The following is a 21,377-nucleotide window of genomic DNA, read 5'->3' on the forward strand; positions in this document are numbered from 1 at the left end:
TATCTCCTGTAGACAACATATCCTGAGTGGGATCATATATATATATATATTTTTGAGATGGAGTCTTGCTCTGTCACCAGGCTGTAGTGCAGTGGTGTGATCTCGGCCCACTGCAGCCTCTGCCTCCTGGGTTCAAGTGATTCTCCTGCCTCAGCCTCCCGAGTAGCTGGGACTACAGGCACCCGCCACCATGCTCAGCTAAGTTTTGTATTTTTAGTAGAGACGGGTTTCACCATGTTAGTCAGGATGGTCTTGATCTCTTGACCTCATGATCCACCCTCCTCGGCCTCCCAAAGTTCTGGGATTACAGGTATGACACCGTGCCAAGCCCCTATTTTTAAAATTAATCTAACAATCTCTGCCTTTTGATTGGGTTGTTTAATCCATTTACATTGTTTAATCCATTTACATTTAATTTTGTCACTGATATAGTTGAATTTATGTTGGCCATTTTGCTTTTTGCTTTCTGTGTGTCTCATATTCTTTTTGTTTCTCTATTTCTCTATTACTGCTTTCTTTTGCATTTAATACATATTTTGCAATGTAGCATTTTACTTTTTTTTTTTTTGTTTGAGACAAGTTCTCACTGTGTTGAGCAGGCTGGGTACATGGAGTGATCATGGCTCACAGCGGCCTTGACCCCCGGGCTCAATTGATCCTCCCACCTCAGCCTCGTGAGTAGCTGGGACTACAGGTGCTTGCCACCATGCCCTGCTAATTTTTGTATCCGGTTACTTTTAAAATCGCCTAAGGAGAAGGAAGGAGGCAAAATATGTATTTACAGTATCTTTTGTCATTACCTAATTACCTTTACCAGTTCTCTTTCTTCGTTCATGTGGATTTGAAATACTCTCTGGGGTCAGCTGTTTTCAGCACAAAAAACTTCCTTTAGTATTTCTAGTAAGGTGGGTCTGCTGCCAAAAAATAATCTCATTTTTTTGTTTATCTGGGACAGTCTTTTTTTTTTTTTTTTTTTTGAGACAGAATTTCGTTCTTTTTGCCCAGGCTGGAGTGCAACGGTGCGATCTCAGCTCACCGCAACCTCCGCCTCTCAGGTTCAAGCGATTCTCTTGCCTCAGCCTCCTGAGTAGCTGGGATTACAGGCATGCACTACCATGCCTGGCTAATTTTGTATTTTTAGTAGAGACGGGGTTTCTCCTTGTTGGTCAGGCTGGTCTTGAACTCCCGACCTCAGGTGATCCACCCGCCTTGGTCTCCCAAAGTGCTGGGATTACAGGTGTGAGCCACTGCGCCTGGCCAAGGGACAATCTTTATTTAGTCTTCATTATTGAGAGTTTTACTGAATATAGGAATCTTGACTGACAATTTTGTCTTTCAGCACTCTGAATATGTCATCCCACTGCTTTCTGGCTTCCATTGTTTCTGCTGAGAATTCAGCTGTTAATCTTATTGGGGTTTTCTTTGTGTGTGGCATGTCATTTTTCTCTTGCTACTTTCAAGATTTCACCTTGTCCTTGAATTTCATTATGGCTTTTATGACTTCCTGTAGGACTGGCACAATAACTGAGCCTTTAATAGGCATTTCATCTTTCTTTTAAGCCAACTGCTTTTGGATGCATGGTAATACCGTTGAATTTCGTGAGTCCATTGACCACTAAACTGAGTTCCTTGGCAGGAGGCCATGCTGTGCAGGAAATAATGGAAGTGAGAAAGGCATCTTCTTAGGTCCATGGATGGGGGTACGACAGAAACTTTAGGTGCAGAGAAGGCAGATCTGAATCCAGAATTGGATCTGTGTCTATTTCCATTAAGGTAAATCAGTATCTCCTTCATGATGGAATCAACCTATCTTCAGCTGGCTGGACTGGTCCCCCAGGGAATGGTGCCATATTTGGGACTTGGCACTGGCCCTTGCTGTTGTGTGGTTGGCATCCAGTGATGGTAGCAGCCGGATGAGTCTCATCTCAGGAAAGTGCGTGGTGTTGAGTTTGTGTGTAAGCCTTCATCCATGCTACCCATCCACTCTGTGCATTGTCTAACCCTGGGGGTACTGGAGAAGGAGGCTGGGTCATATCCACAGGCAGGGCCTCCGGCCTGTCTGATGACTGAAAGCCTCCTTCACTGTGGCTGCCTTGTGGGCATTTCTTGGTACCTCTCCATCAGATCTCCTTATTATCAGTCTTGCCATTTCCACATCCCTGACCAGCTGACCAAGCTATTACTAGCCTCTGCTTGTTGATTGGGGTGAACCCAACCTCATGGCCATGTCTCCTTCCACCCGAAGTGGTACCACCGGATGGACTGCCTGACCTCTGCTCACTGGGAGGAGCTCCCTTCCCCACTCACTGTGTGTGAGCCTCTCCTCTGGGTGGGGCTGTGATGCAGCAGATGTTCACCTCAGCTGTTGCCAGCATCCCATGCAGGCCCATGTACAAACCAGGCCTGTGTTTTTTATGGTGGTGGCTGCTGCCTGAGGTCATACATGTGGCTCACACTCACAGGGAGAGATGGATGAGCAGCAGGAGCAGTGACCATGGACACTGAGCCGCCTCTGCTGCAGCGACTGGTTTACCCCTCACACCCCTTTCTCCTTTGTAGTGACTGTTCCCAGGCATTGCCTGGATTGCCATCGCATGGCTTTTCCATGGCTCCCTCCTCAGCTCGTGTTACTTCCCCAGAGAGGCCCTTCCCAGCCAGCCCTTCTGAGAGCACACCATACATATGCCTTCCCTTGGCACTGCTTATTGTGTTTCCCCAGGTGTTTCTTTTTGTCTTATTGCTAAACTGAAGGTACCTTGCCTGTTTTCTTGTTTCTTGTCTGTCTCTCCAGTTAGGATGTAAGCTCCAAAGAGCAGGGAGCTTGTCTGTCTTGTTACTGCTGTATCCTGACTACACAGAGGAGGGCTTGGCATGTAGGAAGAGCTCACAGGTTTATGGAGGAATGAAAGTTCTAAATTCACACAAAAGTAAATTTATTGACAGTAACAGGGAAGCGAGTAGATGATTTGAGATTTTGGTCTGTACAAATCCTTTCCAATAGTAGTTTGGACTCCTGAAAGTTTAAATTTTGCTTGTAGTTATTTTAAATGTTTTCTACTTTGAAGTTCCGGATTATAATAACTAAATTTCAAGGAAAACTTCTGTAGATAGTAAGTTTTGATAGGAGAAAGTATTGGGAGTCAAAAAGCTTAAGGTCCCCTGAATGACCATGGGGCCTTGGATGTTTTCTCATCTCTTTGGACTTCTGTGTTTTCTTATGTACAATAAAGAACATTACACTGGATGACCTGTAAGAGCCTTTCAGGATTAAAAGCCTGTAATATTAGGATTGTAGAGAAGCAATAGCTGTTATTAGCCTTCGTTGATATTTGTGCACATCACATTTTTACCAGGAACAAGGCCTGGTCGGGTGCCCAGTTTGTGTTGGAGCGAAGCAGTGTGTTGGTGTTTTTGCCAGGTAAGAGCATCATAATTTTGTGACTTGGAATCGTAATACTCTGGAGAGAGGCTAAGTTTCTGCCTAACAGAGATTATGAAAAGACGGTGTTCTCCACAGGACTTTGTTCTTTTTACGCTTTGAGTATGTGAACAAATGTAACTTTGAGTTTGGCTTTTTATTATAATCTTTGTATTTCTTTTTTTTTTCCTTTCCTTTCCTTTTCCTTTTTCTATATGGAGTCTTGCTCTGTTGCCAGGCTGGAGTGCAGTGGCACGATCTCGGCTCACTGCAACCTCCTTCTCCTCAGTTCCAGTGATTCTCCTGCCTCAGCTTCCCAAGTAGCTGGGACTACAGGTGTACACCACTATGCCCGGCTAATTAGTAGAGATGAGGTTTCATCATGTTGGCCAGGATGGTCTCGATCTCTTGACCTCATGATCTGTCCTCTGTGGCCTCCCAAAGTGCTGGGTTTACAGATGTGAGCCACTGTGCCTGGCCAACCCTTGTATTTCTAAAAAGATTTCTTATTAATAAATTATTAAGAGTTCAATTTTTTTTTTTTTTTTGAGACAGAGTCTCACTCTGTTGCCCAGGCAGGAGTACAGTGGCACAATCTCGGCTCACTGCAACCTCTGCCTCCTGGGTTCAAACGATTCTCCTACCTAAGCCTCCCAAGTAGCTGGGATTACAGATGCGCACCACCATGCTTGTCTAGAGTTCAACTTTTTGAAGACAGTCTTACCACCTTCAAAATTTCCAGTAAAATATTTGGCTTTGTTAAATTTGCATTTTACATATATGGTTATAAATGTGAGGTAACTGTCATTCGTTTGCATTGAAAGCTTATTTAGTAATAGTAAAACACGCTGTTATTGTAATACCATGAGAATCATCAGGGTAATCCTTGAGTTCCCTTCTCAGTGTTTGAGAAAACAGGCTTTTAAAATACCTTTCTGAAAAGGTGAATTTATGTTAAATTGTACTTTTTCAAAATTACTTGATTTTTAATTTAAGTGGTATAGCTTGATGAAACATTATGACAATAATTCAAATATTTTCTGTTGTAAGGTAATATATAGAGCATAAACGGATTTGTTCTTACAATAATGGAGAATGAAAAACATGCAATGAAAATAGCTTATTTAATTTTGGAATGCAACATATGAGTTTCAAACTTTTGTCATGTTTGGCTTAGGCAATAAGGATTTGTTTACATGCAGGGAACCATTAGCTGACAGTGGGGTGGTGCTGCATTTGCCTTGGAGAATATTTATCAAATGACTGCTGTGTGCATAATATTGTATTAAGGGGAAAAACATCACCAAAGTGGAGCCATGTTGATACTAGCTTAAGAATACCTAATATGAGATAAGTACTTTTTATTTTATTCCATTCGTTTTTTTAGAAAGGGTCTTGCTGTGTTGCCCAGGCTGGAGTACAGTGGTGTGACCCTGACTCACTGCAGCCTCTGCCTCCTGGGCTGAAGTGATATTTCCACCTCCCAAATAGCTGGGACTACAGGCGTGTCCCCCCATGCCTGGCCAAAAAAAATTTTTTTTTTGTATCTTTTTGTAGAGACAGGGTTTAACTAGGTTGCCCAGGCTAGTCTCGAGCTGCTAGGCTCTAGTGGTCTCCATGAAGTGATCCATCTGCCTCAGCCTCCCAAAGTGTTGGGATTGCAGATGTGAGCCACTGCTCCTGGCTGATAAATACTTTTTACCTGCTAAACATTGCCTGAAGGAAATATTTATAAGTGATATTTTACATTTAGGGTTGCTATCTTTTTAATATGTTCATGTGAATTCAAGTTTGATAGATGTTTCTGTGTTAATTGATCTTTTGTGAACAGTTCTATGGTAGTTTTCCAGGGCTGCTGTAGCAAAGTGCTACAAACTAAATGGCTTAAAAGAACAGCCATGTATTCTCTCCCTGTTTCGGAGGCTAGATGTTCACAGTTGGGTTGTCAGCAGGGCCATGCTCTTTCTGAGCCTCTTCCTCTTTCCAGCTCCTGGTAGTGGCCATCAGTCCCCAGTGCTCCTTGACCTGTGGCTGCATCACTCATGTGTCTGTCGTCACATGGCATTCTCTGTTTGTCTGTGCATCTTCCCTTGTATGGACACCAGGGCCCAACCCATTCCAGTATAACTTCATCTTAACTAATTACATGTGCAATGACTCTGTTTCCAAATAACACCACATTCCGGATTACTGGGGTTGGGACTTCAGTACATCTTTTTAGGGGACACAGTTCAACCCATAACAGACTCAGATTTGAAAATCAGGGTCGGGCAAAAGTACATGCTAGCTTAGCTTTCAGCAAACAGGACGGAGGCCTGATGGAAATGGTTTAGCACATCCTCATGACCAAAACTTTACAAACGTTATTTTTTGATTGTAAAGATTTTGCATGCTCATTATAGAAAATTTAGAAAATCTGGGGGTAAAAAAGAAATGCAAAAATTACTCATATAGTTAACACCCACAGGGAGTCACTGCTATGTAAAGGAAAACTGGAAGAACATGTTTTTTCCCTTTATTTTTGAGATACTACTAATCAATGTCACTATGTACTTTTACTTGTGTTTCTGGTATATTTAGGCAAAGAGGATAAAAAAGTCAAATGAATTGGTAGGGCCTTCTTTGAAAGATATGCCATTTTAATTTAAAAGTTGATTTCTAGCAGTAAATACAAAGATGTTTATTTCCCTCCTCCACTTTTTTCTTCCCTAGGTCTGGGTGAAATAAACTATATGCATGAACTTCTCACAAACCTGGTTCATAAAAGGTATGTTGAAAATGATACAGCTGTATTCTTCTAAATCCTTGTGTTGTTTCTGCCTTAAATAATTTTAATTATCTCAGTATTTATTTTTGTATCTCATGTATATCTATTCTTTATGGAGATTTTATTTTAGTAATTTCTTAGGTTGCAGGTCTATCCACTCCATTCAAGTGTGGCTTTAGAAGAACAGAATAATGTATTTTTGAGTCCAGTCCCTGGGTACAGAAAGGTAGGAAAACTGGGAAGACAAGTTCTAAGCACTTTAGGTAAATTTTCCTTAGAGACTCTACTCATGAAAAATATTTTCTGGGTGTCGTGGCTCATGCTGGTGTTTCCCGCACTGTGGGAGGCTGAGGCGGGTGAATCGTTTGAGCTCAGGAGTTTGAGACCAGCCTGGTAGCATGGCGAAACCGCATCTCTACAAAAAATATAAAAATTACCTGAGTGCAGTGGCACACACCTGTGGTCCCAACTACTTGGGAGGCTGAGGTAGGAGGCTTATGCCTGGCTGTTGGAGGCTGCAGTGAGCCGAGATCACACCAGTGCACTCCCGCCTGGGTGGCAGAACAAGACTCTGTCTCAAAAAAAAAAAAAGAAAAGAAAAGGAAAAAAAATTCACATTTCAGCAGTGTGTTCTGTAGTTAGTGGTTAGTCACTTAAACAAGTATTTGCCTGATGAGCCAGGTATGTTGTTTAGTTTTGTGTTTTATTTTGTAAATCAGTTTGCTAAAAAGCTAAGATTTTTTATTTTCTCAATTCAGGAATTCTGATGCCTTTTAATTCTTCTTTAGTATTTCTCTAACTTTGGGACTGTTCTGGTGTCCCTGAAACCATTCTGGTGACTGGTTAGAAGCCATATTCTAGGTCCTGCTTCAGGAGGATTTCTTTATCTCAGATGATATGTGAATGATGGAGTTGTTTTAACAAGACCCTTCTAGAGCTGCTTGAGGTGATCGGGGGCCTGAGCTGGCAACCTCGCCCCTGGATTGCTTTGGAATCCCTAGGAGCAGCCTTGAGTGGTATTCTAGGGCCACTACAAGCTACAGCCCTTCTTCTAGAAACCTGGTTGTACCCCTGGGCAATTCCAGGACCCCTCTCCACCCTACCAAAGCTATCACCCCACCAAAGCTACCACCCCAGAAGTCAGGAACAGCTCCCTTTGCCTGTGTCTAAGCCCTTGCTGTGTTGTATGTGGCTGGTTTTCCATTCACCAGGGGCTTCTTGATCAATTGTGATGTGTATAAAATAGAAAAATGGCTAATTTTGAAATCTGAGTTCAGTATTTATATTCAGAAGCTTTAAAATAATTTTTGCATTTTCGTAAACTTTGCCTAATGATGTCCAGAATATAGTAGAAATGTCAGCTTTTTTTCTTTGATGTTTAACAGATTATTCTGTCCACCAATATTGCAGAGAGTTCTGTCACAGTTCCAGATGTCAAATATGGTAAGATACTTCTCTGTTTACCTCCTGGCATTAGCTGTAGTGCCATATTTATTGGCTTATTCACCTCACTCAGGAATTGTTCTCTTCCTCCCCATCTCTCCCCGTTTTGGAAGATAGAATTGAGAAAAGTAGGTTTACGTAGTTTCTCCCATACTCTCAGTTCACCACCTCCTCCTCTGAGTGCACCATTTCATGCTTTAGGGCAAGCTGGCAAGTAGCAAGTGTTTGGGGTGTTCCCACTGGGCCTTGTGGGAAACAACTTTGGGGCTGCCAGGTGGAGTTCTGTGACTGGAGCGAGGCAGATGTGGGGAGGAACTTAGGCCATCTCAGTTCTGAAGGTTGCTTGGCAGGACACCATGTCAACTCTGGAGCAGCCCGCTTTGTCATCCCATTTTCTGTATCTGTGTCTGTGATTACTTCGTGAGATTGCTTCAGCAATGAGTTTTCTAAATTCATTAATTTATATTTGAGAACCTAACACATGTGCCAGGCACTGTTCTCAATGCTGGCAGTACAGTGGTGAATAAGACAAAGTCCAGTCCTCATGGCTGCTGCGTTCTGGTGGGAGAGAGAGAGACGCTTAGCAGGTGAAAAGGTCTTTATAATTTCAGGTACAGGTCAATGTTGTGTAGGAAAATAAATCAGGGGAAGGGGTTACAGGTACTGGGAAAAAAATGATCTTTCAGATAGGATGATGTGGAATTACCTCTTTGAGGAAGTGACATTTTAATAGAGGCCTGAATTAAATGAGGAGTGAGCCATGTGAAAAAGTGGCTGGGGTGTGGGGAATGGGTTTGAGGAGCAGCACACGGCCAGTGTGGCTGGAATGGGTAAACCAGGGCAGATGATAATGAACAGGTGTTTTGTCTCTGTACCGGGGAAATAGCAGTAAGCAAAATAGACAGAAGCCTTTGTTCTCGTGACACTTTCAGGGGTGGGTAGATAAATACAGATATGTAGTAAGTTACATGATGGTGAGTATATGGAGAAAAAAGAGGGGGTTATTGGTTAGGGAGTGTTAGGGAAGTACCATTGAGATTGTAGGTGGAGTGACCAGGGAATGTGACAAGTCACATGCTGAAGGAGGTTAGGGAGGGAGTCAGGTCCGTACCTGGCAAAAGAGTGTTTAGAGTAGGAGAAAGCAAGAGTGTGCTTGATGGTTGTGAAACAGCACCATCAAGCGAGGAGGCCAGGGCAGCTGGACCAGTGTGAACACAGGGGAAAGGAACCTGAAGAGAGGCCTGGAGGTAGCAGGCCCGGTAGGGCCTGGTGCATCCTTTGCTGTGCTGGGCAAGATGGAGAATCCTTGGTGAGTTTTGATAACAGAAATGATATAACCTGAAGTTCACTTAACAGGATTTCTCTGGGAATAGACTAGAATGAGGCAAAGGAGATAAAAGGAAGAGAGTTAGGAGAGTGTCACAAGAATCTAGGCGAGAATCGGTGGTGTTTAGAATAGGAGAGTAGCGATAGGGGACAGGAGGTGGGGGCAGATCCTAGGGAGATTCTGAAGGCAGAGCTGGTGAGGATTTGCTGAGGTGTCTGATGGAGAAATTTTGAGAGACACATTTGGTCGGCCCTCTAGACGTGTAGCCTGAGAGACTGGGAGGATGGAGGCTCCTGTGAGATGGTGAAGGCTGTGGAAGGAGCAGGGTGGGGTAGGTGAGGAGCTGAGATTTGGGCTGAGACATGTGCTAGATGTTCAGGTGGAGGTGTCTTGGAAGCAGCCGGCTGTGTGAGCTTGGAGACCAGGGCCAGGGAGCAGCTGGCGGGGGCGTCAGCTGGTGACTGGCGTTGGAAGGCAGAAACCTGGCCAAACTCTTCTGGCAGTGCACAGAGGGAAGGTAGCCCCAGTGTTTAAAGGTGGGCAATAAGAGCGGAGGGGCCTCCAGAGCAGTGGGAAGAAAGCCAGTGAGCACAGGGGCCTAGACACCCAGTAGGAAAGGGTCTTGAGGGGATGGAGTGGAAGAGTGCATCAGATGCTCATGGCAGATCAAGGAGAACCTCCCAACGGGGCTGTTGTCAGTGACCTTGACAAGGGCAGCTTTGGTGGAAGCAAGCGTCTGCTTGGAATGGGTTCAAGAAAGAGTGAGAAGAAATGAACCAAGAACTGGTGGCGGCAGACAACACTCCACAGGTGTTTTGCTGTAGGGGAGCGGAGGAAATGGGGCAGTAAGTGAAGGGGTGGCCCAGGGGAGTGAGTGTTGCTGATGGGAGATCCCCAGTGCTTTGGCTGTGTGAGGGGAAAAGGTGGGGTGGAGGGGAGGAGGCAGGCCACGGATGAGGATACTAAAGCGCAGAGACACTCGGCAGCTTATCCAGCCAGGCACACCCACGTGTACAGATGCACAGACACACACACCCATCCAGACAGACATACACATACCCAGACACCAGATCCACCCACAGGCACACAGACGCGGGATTTGAATTCTGACGGTCCCTTGCATCAGCTGCTCTCCTCTACTGCTGTTGTAATGGTGCTCTTTTGGAGAATGTTACTCTTTCGGGTGCAGTCCAGGTAGGCCTTCTTATGACATGTTGGGTCTTTACACCCAGAGACTCCCAGTACTCAGCAAGAAAGGATGTGACCACCAGCTCCCCGTCCTGGGCAGAAGGGGTGGTCAGTGCGTGGCCAGATATTTCTGCCTGTTCACTAATTCTTAAGGCTGCATGCTTCAAATGGTTTTATCACTATGCATTGTGATTTATTATGCAATGATCTCTTATTAGCATGGTGTTTATAGTCTTTTTCTTTTTAAATGGCAGTTATAGATTTTTGTTTGACTAGAACTTTGGTCTGTGATGAAGATACAAATTATCAGAGTCTGCGATTGAGTTGGGCCTCTAAAACCAGCTGTAATCAGAGAAAAGGTAAGACATTTGTGTTAAAGCACAGTAATGAGTCAGTGGTGATACAGCGGCACATTCAGGTGCTTTTTTTTTTTTTTTTTTTTCCTGAGATGGAGTCTCACTCTGTCGCCCAGGCTGGAGTGCAGTGGCGCGATCTCGACTCACTGCAAGCTCTGCCTCCTCGTTCTCGCCATTCTCCTGCCTTAGCCTCCTGAGTAGCTGGGACTACAGGCACCTGCCACCATGCCCGGCTAATTTTTTGTATTTTTTAGTAGAGACGGGGTTTCACCGTGTTAGCCAGAATGGTCTTGATTTACTGACCTCGTGATCCGCCCGCCTCGGCCTCCCAAAGTGCTGGGATTACAGGGGTGAGCCACCGTGCCCGGCCACTTAGATGCTTTTCTAAAAAATTCATTTTTTGCACTTTTTACTCAGATATTTCCTTTCTTGGAACCAGTTTTAAGTTTTTAGCAATGGCTTCTCATATTGTCAGAGTGTCCATTTAAATCCATGCTTCTCCTCTCTTCTAATGTATGAAGTCTTTGTACAAACTGGATAAACCCCATCATCCTGACACTATGTTTTTTCCCTAAAGTGAAATTAAAAAATTACTGGTGAAGAACTATGGAAACCAAGTGGATCACTTCAGTAATTTTTGATCATCTGATTTCTGTTTCACTTTGATCTTCTAGGGTTAATTTTCCTAAAGTGGTTCCACAGAGAGTTCCGGATTTGCTGCATCAGCCACACGTATCACTGGGCAGAGATGAGGGTGTAAGGTCACTTTTGGGGTCTTGGGATGCTTCGACCACAGTGGAGGTGTATTCATGACATACCTGGGACAGGTTGTTAAGATCACCTGTGGCAAGAACTGATTTCGCAGAACAACGTTCTCAGTGCAGACTGAGAAGTGGCTTATTTTTTTATTTTTAGAGAACCTTTTGAGAAGGGTAGATAAAAGACCATTTCAAGAATACTAAAATACTAAATACACCCCTCAAATAATAAAGGCAACATTGATTTAATATTTACCGTACGCTAGACATTCTTCTAAGTATTTATTAACTCATTTAATCTTCCTAGCAACCCTGTGAGGTAAGTACATACATAGTGTGTTAATTAAGATTCCCATTTCTTAGTGAAGCAGCTGAGAGGCACGGATAGTAACTTGCTCAAGATTATAGTAGGAAGTGGTGGGAATGAGGTTTGAACCCAGAAATCTGACTTTGGTCTACATTCTTAACCTTTTTGTTGTATCACCTCTCCTGAAATGACTTGCCTAGAGAGGGGTTAAGAGAATGACTAAGCAGCCGTTAAAATAGGGTCGCAGAGGCCAGGCGCGGTGGCTCACACCTGCAATCCCAGCACTTTGGGAGGCCGAGGCAGGTAGATTGCCTGAGCTTAGGAGTTCCAGACCAGTCTGGACAACATGGCAAAACTCTGTGTCTACCAAAAACACAAAAAATTAGCTGGGCGTGGTGGCGCATACCTTTGGTCCCAGCTACTCGGGAGGGTGAAGTGGGAGGATCACTTGAGCCTGGGAGGTGGAGGTTGAAGTGAGCCAAGATCACACACACTGCACCCCAGCCTGGGTGACAGAGTGAGAGCCCTGTCTCAAAAAAAAAAAAAAAAAAAAAAAGTCACAGAGGTTCTCATCGCTTTGGAAAAACCTTATGTATTATTATAAAGTTAAGAGAAAAAAGGCTATTAAACTGTAATCACCTCACTATGTTTAACCTCCTTCCCCCTCAAACTTCCCAAAAAACTATGCTTAAAAAATGACTAGAAATAGCTGGGTGCGGTGGCTTGTGCCTGTAATCCCAGCACTTTGGGAGGCTGAGGCTGGTGGATCATTTGAGGTCAGGAGTTTGAGACCAGTCTGGCCAACATGGTGAAACCCTGTCTCTATTACAAATACAATAATTAGCTGAGTGTGGTGGCACACACCTGTAATCCCAACTACTTGGGAGGCTGAGGTATGAGAATTGCTTGAACCTGGGAGGTGGAGGGTGCAGTGAGCCTAGATCACGCCACTGCACTCCAGCCTGGGCAACAGAGCAACACTCTGTCTCAAAACAAAAAACCCTTAACAAAAAATGACTAGAAATAAATATACAAAAATGTTAAAAGTGATTATCTTTGGGTCAGTCTTGGGATTATAGGAGTTTTGTGTATCTTTTTGTATATTCAAAATTTTTATAATTAGATATTTATTATAAAATTTCTTCCTTTACAGGATATTGCAAAAGTAGTACATAGAATCCTTTGAATCCTTCTCTTACCCTCTCCTGGAGTGGGACATTTGTATAAGTACAGTCAACCAGGAAATTGACATAGTGTAACACTGTTAGACCATACACCTTTTTTCACAGTTTTCCTTGTACCTTGTGTATGGTTCTCTGCAGTTTGATCCTGTGTCTAAGTTTGTGTAACCACTACTGTGATCAGAACACACAACCGTCCTGTCCCACTGCTATGCAGGGGTGGCCCTGTGCTGCCCCTTTGCAGCCATACCTGCCCCTAATACTCTGCCTGCCAACTGGTGACCCATCTTCATCTCTGCAGCTTTGTCGTTTCCAGGATGTTGGATAAATGGAATCACACAGTATGTGACCTTTTGAAATTGTCTTTTTCCAAGACTTACCATAGTGTTCTTAGGAGCCATCTAAGCCCATACAAGCTGCATGCATGTATCAGTGGCTCATTCCTTTTTATTACTAAGTAGTATTCCACTGAACATTTACCTGTTTAAGGACATTTGAGGTTTTTCCAGTTCTTGCCGTGTGAATAAAACAGCTGTGAATATTCACGTACAGGTTTTTGTGTGGCCATAAGTTTTCATTTCTCTGGTATAAAAACCCAAGAATATAATTACTGGGTCATGTGGTAAATCTATATTTAGTTTCTTTTGTTTTGTTTTGAGATGGAGTCTCACTCTGTCGCAGGGCTGGAGTGCAGTGGCGTAATCTCAGCTCACTGCAACCTTCACCTTCCGGGTTCAAGCAATTCTCCTGCCTCAGCCTCCCTAGTAGCTGGGACTACAGGCGTGCCCCACCACGCCCAGCTAATTTTTGTATTTTTAGTAGAGACTGGGTTTCACCATGTTGGCCAGGCTGGTCTCTAACTCTTGACCTCGTGATCCTCCTGTTTCAGCCTCCCAAAGTGCTGAGATTACAGGCATGAGCCACTGTGCCCAGCCTATGTTTAGTTTTATAAGGCACTACTCTTTCCATGGTGGCTGTGTCATTTTACATTCCATGAGCAATGTGTGAGATCTGTTTTTTCCATATTCTTGCCAGCACCACTGTTAAAAGAAAAATTTTGGCCAGACACGGTGGCTCATGCCTGTAATCCCAGCACTTTGGGAGGGTGAGATGGGCAGATTGCATGAGCCCAGGAGTTTGAGATCAGCTTGGACAACATGGCAAAACCCTATCTCTATAAAAAATACAAAAATTAGTCAACCATGATGGCATGTGCCTGTACTCCCAGCTACTCAGTAGGGTAAGGTGGGAGGATGGATTGAGCCTGGGAGATTGATGCAGTTGAGCCATGATTGCGCCACTGCACTCCAGCCTGTGTGGCAGTGAGATGCTGTTCTGAAAAAAAAAAAAAAATTTAGACAAATTAAACTTAACAGAGTTTTAAAGAACATTTTGCAAATGAGTCTGCCTCTGAACTGGAAGAGGTTTAGAGAGACTGTGGTGCTGTTGCATGGTCAAGGAAGATTTATGAACAGAAAAAGGAAAGTGACGTGTAGAGAACAGAAGTGAATTACAGAAATGGCCAGACTGACTACAGCTGGGCGTTGGTCATCTTTGAATGTGGTTTGAGCAGTTGGTTGCCTTTGATTGGCTGAAACCCGGTGATTGGCATAAGAGTGGGTTATAGTCTGTTTGCATATGTAGTTAGGTTATAGTTTACTATGTGCAGAGAGACTTTTAGGCTGAACTTAAAATATGTAAGGAGGCATCTTTAGGCTAAACTTTTTTCTTTCTTCTCTTTTTTTTTTTTTTTTTTTTTGAGACGGAGTCTTGCTCTGTTGCCAGGCTGGAGTGTAGTGGCACGATCTTGGCTTACTGCAAGCTCTGCCTCCCGGGTTCATGCCATTCTCCTGCCTCAGCCTCCCGAGTAACTGAGACTTCAGGCGCCCGCCACCATGCCTGGCTAATTTTTTGTATTTTTACTAGAGATGGGGTTTCACTGTGTTAGCCAGGATGGTCTCGATCTCCTGACCTCGTGATCTGCCCGCCTCGGCCTCCCAAAGTGCTGGGATTACAGGTGTGAGCCACCGCGCCTGGCCAGCATCTATCTGCTTTTGAAAATTTTGGTTTGATTATTTTGCATTTAGTATGAGTGACTTTATTTTGGATTAGCCTGGTCTGTTGGAGCCTAGTGTATGAGTTTAGTCCAAAACAATAGTCTCTCATCATTTTGTTTAACAATTTCCTCCTTTTGGTCAGGTTTTGACTTAGGTGAAAGTGTGACCAAAACTTAGGGCTTTAGTGTCACTCTCAGTTATTGTCATTTTGGGTTTTTAGTCTTGGCATGTTATTTATGGGCTATGGTTTTTTCATGATGACACTTTTTTTTTGAGCTTTTGTTGTTTTAAGTGAAGAAGAGACTGACATTTTTATGTATTCATTTTTGAGACAGGGTCTTGCTCTGTCACTCAGGGCTGGAGTACAGTGGCATGATCATGGCTCACTGCAGCCTCAACCTCCCAAGCTCAAGCAATCCTCCCACCTCAGCCTCCCGAGTGGCTGAGACTACAGATGTGTGCCACCACACCCAGCTAATTTTTTATTTTTTTGTGGAGACAGGGATCTCACTGTGTTGCCCCCCAGGCTGGATCTCACTATGCTGCCCAGGCTAGTTCTAACTTATGTTGCCCAGGCTGGATCTCACTATGTTGCCCAGGCTGAACTCAAGTGATCCTCCTACCTCAGCCTCCCAAAGTGCTGGGATTACAGTTACGAGACACCATACTCAGCCAACATTTTGTAGATGGCTGTATGTAAACATTGAAAACTTTTGAGAGAATACAGTGTACCAGGGAGACTACTATTATGACTATTAGGAGGATAATACCAAAAGTTTGGAATATGTTCTTTAGCCAGGGTTTCCATGAACCATACCAATGAAAATCAAATAGATCAAAGAATGAGTCAGATAAAGAGGCTTGCTTTTAAACAAGCAGTCCATTTACCTTCTGTTTATCTTTATCTTGAGTCGTTTTTTTTTTTTTTTTTTGAGATGGAGATTTGCTCTTGTTGCCCAGGCTGGAGTGCAGTGGCACGATCTTGGCTCACTGCAATCTCTGACTCCCGGGTTCAAGTGACTCTCCTGCCTCAGCCTCCTGAGTAGCTGGGATTACAGGCGCATGCCACCACGCCCGGCTAAGTTTTTGTATTTTTAGTAGAGATGGGGTTTCACTATGTTGGCCAGGCTAGTCTCGAACTCCTGACCTCAGGCAATCCACCCGCCTCAGCCTCCCAAAGTGCTGGGATTATAGGCATGAGCCACCGCGCCTGGCCTAACTGATGCTTTATAATGCCTGATGTATTTATCTATGTATAATAAGTAGTGTCAGCAACTTTTTTTTCCCCAATCTAGCCAGTAAGTAATCTAGAGAAATTTTATTACCTAGCACAACTTTAGCAAGAGAATTTAAAGAAGTCTGTTGTGTAATCATAGGCTTTGTAGTAGAATCTATTCTAGAGCCTCTTAGGAGTGATGCATTTTTAGTTATTGTCTTATTTACTCTAAACCGTGGGAAAAGAGACCTAACAAATGACGTCTATCTAGAAGGGTAAAGGCCTCTTGGCAATGTTTTCTTTAACCTATGATGTAGGTCAAGAGGGATGAACCAATGGTTTGTTTCTGATTATGGATTAACAAAGGTACTATTAAAATTTTTTATATCTACCCTTTGTCTTTTGTTTATTAAGGCATAAGATAGTCCATGGGTAGGGTTGGCTGTAAAATCTTTTACCAATAAAAGTATACCCCATGAGTGTATATAATAACCTCTTTTTTTAGGGAAGTTACTGTATGCATTATTGTTTATAGAGGCAGAAGCAAGGGGAAGAATAAGAGGTTGGAGTGTCACGATAGAGAAGTCTTAATTTGTGATCTTGGGAAAGCTGCTCACATCTGGGTTGTTGTCTGCTTTTGGGGAGAAGCTTTTTTGGTCAGCTTTACCTTGAGGTTTCTAATGGGTGTATAGTTTTTAAGAGTCTGGAGGGGCTCTTTTAATTTGTGAGGTTATGCACTTAAGCTTTGAGATCCCACAGTTTTGTAATGTGGGTGGCAAGGACAGTCTTTTTCTGATGATGTTTTTAGAAGAGTCAATCTCTGGGTTTTAGATCGTGAAGTATTTGATTGTCCTTAGTTGGTGGACCATGAAAAGCTTTTTTTTACCTGGTGAAAATATATTTTGGTATAATGCATTAAAGTCTTGTGGCATTTAGTTATACTAGAGTTTAGTAGCAGAAGATACATGAGACTCTATTATCAGGTGCATAGAGGCCTTTTAGTGACTATTTTATAAGGGATTACCTTCTTTTTTTTACTGAAGTGGATTTGATTGTCTTCAATCTGTAATTCCTTTGACTATGACAATCTAGTTAGTTTTTTCTAATGCTATTGTATCTGTAATACTTTAACTGTTTTATAACTTGTCTAGTGAAACAAGCACTTCTGTCACTAGAGATTTTTTTATGAATGACCCATGAGAGAACACATTTTCTAGTAACCTATTTGGAATAATTTCAGTGGACTTTGGATAATAGGGGTGGTGATCCCTAGTTTTTGGCATCTGGCCCTGAGGTGATTAAGGCAGAGGAATATTGCCTCCTGGGTGCACCGGTCCATACAGAGGATGGAGGATGTATGGCTGTGGTTGGTTAGTTTTACATATCAAAGACTTGTTCCTGGCTGGGCCCTTTGCTCTAAGAATTGGCTAGTCTTGGGAGGGGCAGTCTCACCCCAGCCAGAAAGGTTTTTAAAAATACCAAAGCATCATGCTATACAGAAAATAAAAAGTATTTAGAATATAAATTGCATTTGCATTTTTGTAAAGAAAATCACTTGCATGTGCTTGCTCTTGCTGTTTCTGGGTTCTTGGTTCTGTCCCATTGCTCTTTCTCTTTCCCTCCACCGGCACTGTACTGCCTTGATTACTGTAGAAGAAGTTGTTATATCAAACAGAGTGATTCTTCGTACTTTATTCTTCATTTTCAAAATGGTTTTCAATATTCGAAGTCCTTGGCCTTGCCAGGGAGATTTCAGAATAAGCTTGTTTATAGATACCAAAGAAGTTTCGTGCTTTTGATAGGAATTATGTTAAACCCATAGATGAATATGTGGAAAATTGACATAGTGACTATGTTGAATCTTCCAATCTCTGAGTACTATATGTGTTTCTGTTTATTTAGCCATCTTTGGTTTCTTTCATCGGCAGTGTGTAATTTTCAGTGTATAGATCCTGTATGTGCTGTGTTAAATTTTTGCCTCAGTATTTCATTTGACTTAGAGTGATTGTAAATGACATTGTGTTTCTTTTTTTTTAAATTTTTTTTATTTATTTTTATTTTTTATTTTTTATTTTTTTATTTTTTTTAGGCGGAGTCTCGCTCTGTCGCCCAGGCTGGAGTGCAGTGGCCAGATCTCAGCTCACTGCAAGCTCCGCCTCCCGAGTTTACGCCATTCTCCTGCCTCAGCCTCCCGAGTAGTTGGGACTACAGGCGCCCGCCACCTCGCCCGGCTAGTTTTTTGTGTATTTTTAGTAGAGACGGGGTTTCACCGTGTTAGCCAGGATGGTCTCGATCTCCTGACCTCGTGATCCACCCGTCTCGGCCTCCCAAAGTGCTGGGATTACAGGCTTGAGCCACCGCGCCCGGCGACATTGTGTTTCAATTTCGGTTTCCATATGTTCATTACTAGTATCTGGACATGTGATTGATTTTTGTGTGTTGATCTTGTATCCTGCGTCTTTGCTGAATTCACTTATTAGTTCTCGGAAGGCTTTTTTTGGGTGTTTGTTTTTGTAATGTCTTGGGATTTTCTTAAATCATCCTGTCATTTGCAAATAAGGTGGGTGGTGGTGGAGGAAGAAGCCCAGATTCTCCACAGTCTCCTGGCAGTGAGGAGGATGCCTGGGAAGGCAGACAGGGCAGCAGGGGACAGGATCCAGATCCCCGTAGGTGGGGAAGGAATGGTTTTTGGGTTGCCTCATTTCTTTTAAAGCTGCATTTTAAGACTCCCTCCTACCCCTCCCTCCACTCGCTCTCCTTGGACAATTTTATTACGTGTTAGGATAAAAGAGTTGCTACTTCATAGGTGATAGAGTCACAAGAGAGTAACAGTTTATGTCATGGTCTCCGTGGGCCAGCCTTGGTTCTGAGCCTTCTGCTTGTTCCTCACTCGGTCACGTAATGTGGTGTGGCTGACAGCTGGGAGGGTGCTTTGCAGTGGGGCGAGGATGGGTGGGTAGCAGAAGCCATTGGAAGCACAAGCTGTTGAGACAGCCTCCTTGATGGCATCGTAGGGCCTGTCGCTAACCTCGTGACTTTCTATTATGAACTGTGCATTTTCCAGAAGGGTGTACTTGGTTTCTGTCGCATATTGGGCCAAGGTTGTCTTCTTCAGAAATATGCATTAGATTTGATAATATTGGTCACTGAGTAGAAGTCAGCATTTAGTCTTGTTCTAATTTATTCTAACTTTTTAGGATAGTCATTCTTATTTAGAATAACATTTAAAATAAGAATAACTTATTAAGAATACACTAACATATTCTAAAGGTGTTACTGACATGGTCTAGTAGAAGACACTTAAGGCTTTGCTTAATTAATATTTAATGACTGTTTAAAAATACATCTTCATGGTGATGTTAAAGTAATTAATGCCAAACGCTGTTTGCACATCTTTCCTTTGAAGGCCGTGCTGGACGAGTGTCTAGAGGGTACTGTTACCGGCTGGTACACAAGGATTTCTGGGACAACTCCATCCCTGATCATGTTGTTCCTGAGATGTTGGTAATTCACTTTGGTCATTGTCAAAATTATTTATTTATTTATTTATGAGACGGAGTCTTGCACTGTTGCCTGGGCTGGAGTGCAATGGCATGATCTTGGCTCACTGCAACCTCCGCCTCCCGGGTTCACACGATTCTCTTGCCTCAGCCTCCCAAGTAGCTGGGATTACAGGCGCACACAGCACCACGCCCAGCTGACTTTTTGTATTTTTAGTAGAGACGGGATTTCACTATGTTGGCCAGACTGATCTCGAACTCCTGACTTCGTGATCCGCCCGCCTGCCTTGGCCTCCCAAAGTGTCAAAGTTGAAAGTTTTACCAAACAGTCTAAGTAATATAATTTCTAGTGTCATCTAATTTTGGTTCCAGAAAAATCCTTGTCTTGCCACATTCCCCCTCACTCACAGTCCGGGCTCACTATTGATTATGCATCAGGCTACTGTCTAGGGCGTTACCCACATTTCATAGTTTTAATGAGAGGATGTTTTCTGGTATCTGTGGGCTCTATAATAGGATTGTCTTTAAATGCTGCTGTTTTCTGTGTCCCTTTATAATGAGTAATTGTGGGATCAGCTTTTTTCCTTCCTCTTTTTCTGTGTCTCTCCCCTTCTTTTGTCCTCCTTCTCTTTTTTTTTCTTTCCCTCTCCTTGCTTTCTTGCTCTCCCACTTTTCAGCGCCTCTTTTCCTTCTCTTTTTGCTTCCTTCTTTCTCTCCCCATCTTTGTCTTTTTCTGTCTCTCTCTCCTGTTCTTTCTCCTTCTCTCTCCCCTCTCTTCTCTCCCTCCCTCAATCCTCTCCATTTTTTCTTCTCCTCTCCTTCTCTCCTCCTCTTTCCCTCTGAAGCACTGGTTATGTGAATCGGCTAACTGATTTAGTTATGTTATTATTTCTAATCTCAGGCTTGGTTCTTTTCAGCGTTGTCCATTAGGAAGCACAATCTTGAAAGCGAAATTACTCGACATGGGTGAGCCGAGAGCTCTGCTGGCCACTGCCCTTTCCCCGCCTGGTCTGAGTGACATTGAGCGCACCATCCTTCTACTAAAGGAGGTAGGACTGCCTGATGGTTAGTACTGTTGGCATCTATAGAGCTCTGTTCTACTGCAGCTCCCTCAGTCTCTGCCTCACTTTCCCACTAACTCTGTTCCTCAGCCTCCTTCTGGCTTTCTTCGTCCATTCCTGGAAACCCTGCTCTTCCTACTCAGGATTCTTTGACTGCACACCTGACTCATACTCTGCCCTTTGAACTTGTAACCAAGGCCTTGGTACAAGCTGTATCCTAGTGTATATATTGTGCTGGGGCTCTGGACGTTCTGCTTCTGACCTTTGAAGTGGAGGATGCCTCTGGTGTTTTACCTTCTCTATTGTGATTGATTAACTGGGTCTTGCTTTGTTGCCTAGGCTGGAGGGCAGTGATGCAATTATGGCTTACTGCAACCTCAAACTCTGGGCTCAAGTGACCCTCCCACTATGGCCTCCCAAGTAGCTGAGACTGAGGTGTGAGCCACCACACTTGGCTTCCTTTAATAAAAAAATTTGATAACTCCTTGGGTTTCTATGAACAACACTGTGTCAAGTTAAGGAAGTTTTTCCCCATACATAGTTCAGTAAGGTTTTGTCGACAGTGGCAGCTGGGAGATCCTTCACTTAGTACTGTGCATGCTGTATTTGTTCAAGAGTGAGGTGAGTAGACTTTTGTGAAAGTCCTTTAGTGTTACCTCCTAGGATCATACTTTAAAAAAAAATAGTAAAATGTGTTCTAAGTTTCAAGGGAAAATTTAAAAAGTTTTTTTTGGTAGCATATCAGCCTTTCATAAATTGACTTAGGGTCTTATTCACCAAAATGTGGTCTTCGTTTCC

General features: G+C 43.3%; 1 protein-coding gene across 1 annotated transcript in view; it reads left to right on the top strand.

Annotated features, from left to right (window-relative positions):
* The window catches only part of TDRD9 (tudor domain containing 9), a 123,578-nt gene that overhangs the window by 56,923 nt on the left and 45,278 nt on the right, over positions 1 to 21,377 (top strand). The window contains exons 9-15 of the mRNA XM_045397081.3: positions 3,354 to 3,418; positions 6,131 to 6,185; positions 6,327 to 6,411; positions 7,571 to 7,628; positions 10,398 to 10,502; positions 19,425 to 19,522; positions 20,436 to 20,567. Of these exons, the coding sequence (XP_045253016.1) occupies positions 3,354 to 3,418; positions 6,131 to 6,185; positions 6,327 to 6,411; positions 7,571 to 7,628; positions 10,398 to 10,502; positions 19,425 to 19,522; positions 20,436 to 20,567 (598 nt within the window). The remainder of the gene's footprint in view (positions 1 to 3,353; positions 3,419 to 6,130; positions 6,186 to 6,326; positions 6,412 to 7,570; positions 7,629 to 10,397; positions 10,503 to 19,424; positions 19,523 to 20,435; positions 20,568 to 21,377) is intronic.

The sequence above is a fragment of the Macaca fascicularis genome, chromosome 7 (genome assembly GCF_037993035.2).
Source record: "Macaca fascicularis isolate 582-1 chromosome 7, T2T-MFA8v1.1".
Taxonomy (NCBI): domain Eukaryota; kingdom Metazoa; phylum Chordata; class Mammalia; order Primates; family Cercopithecidae; genus Macaca; species Macaca fascicularis.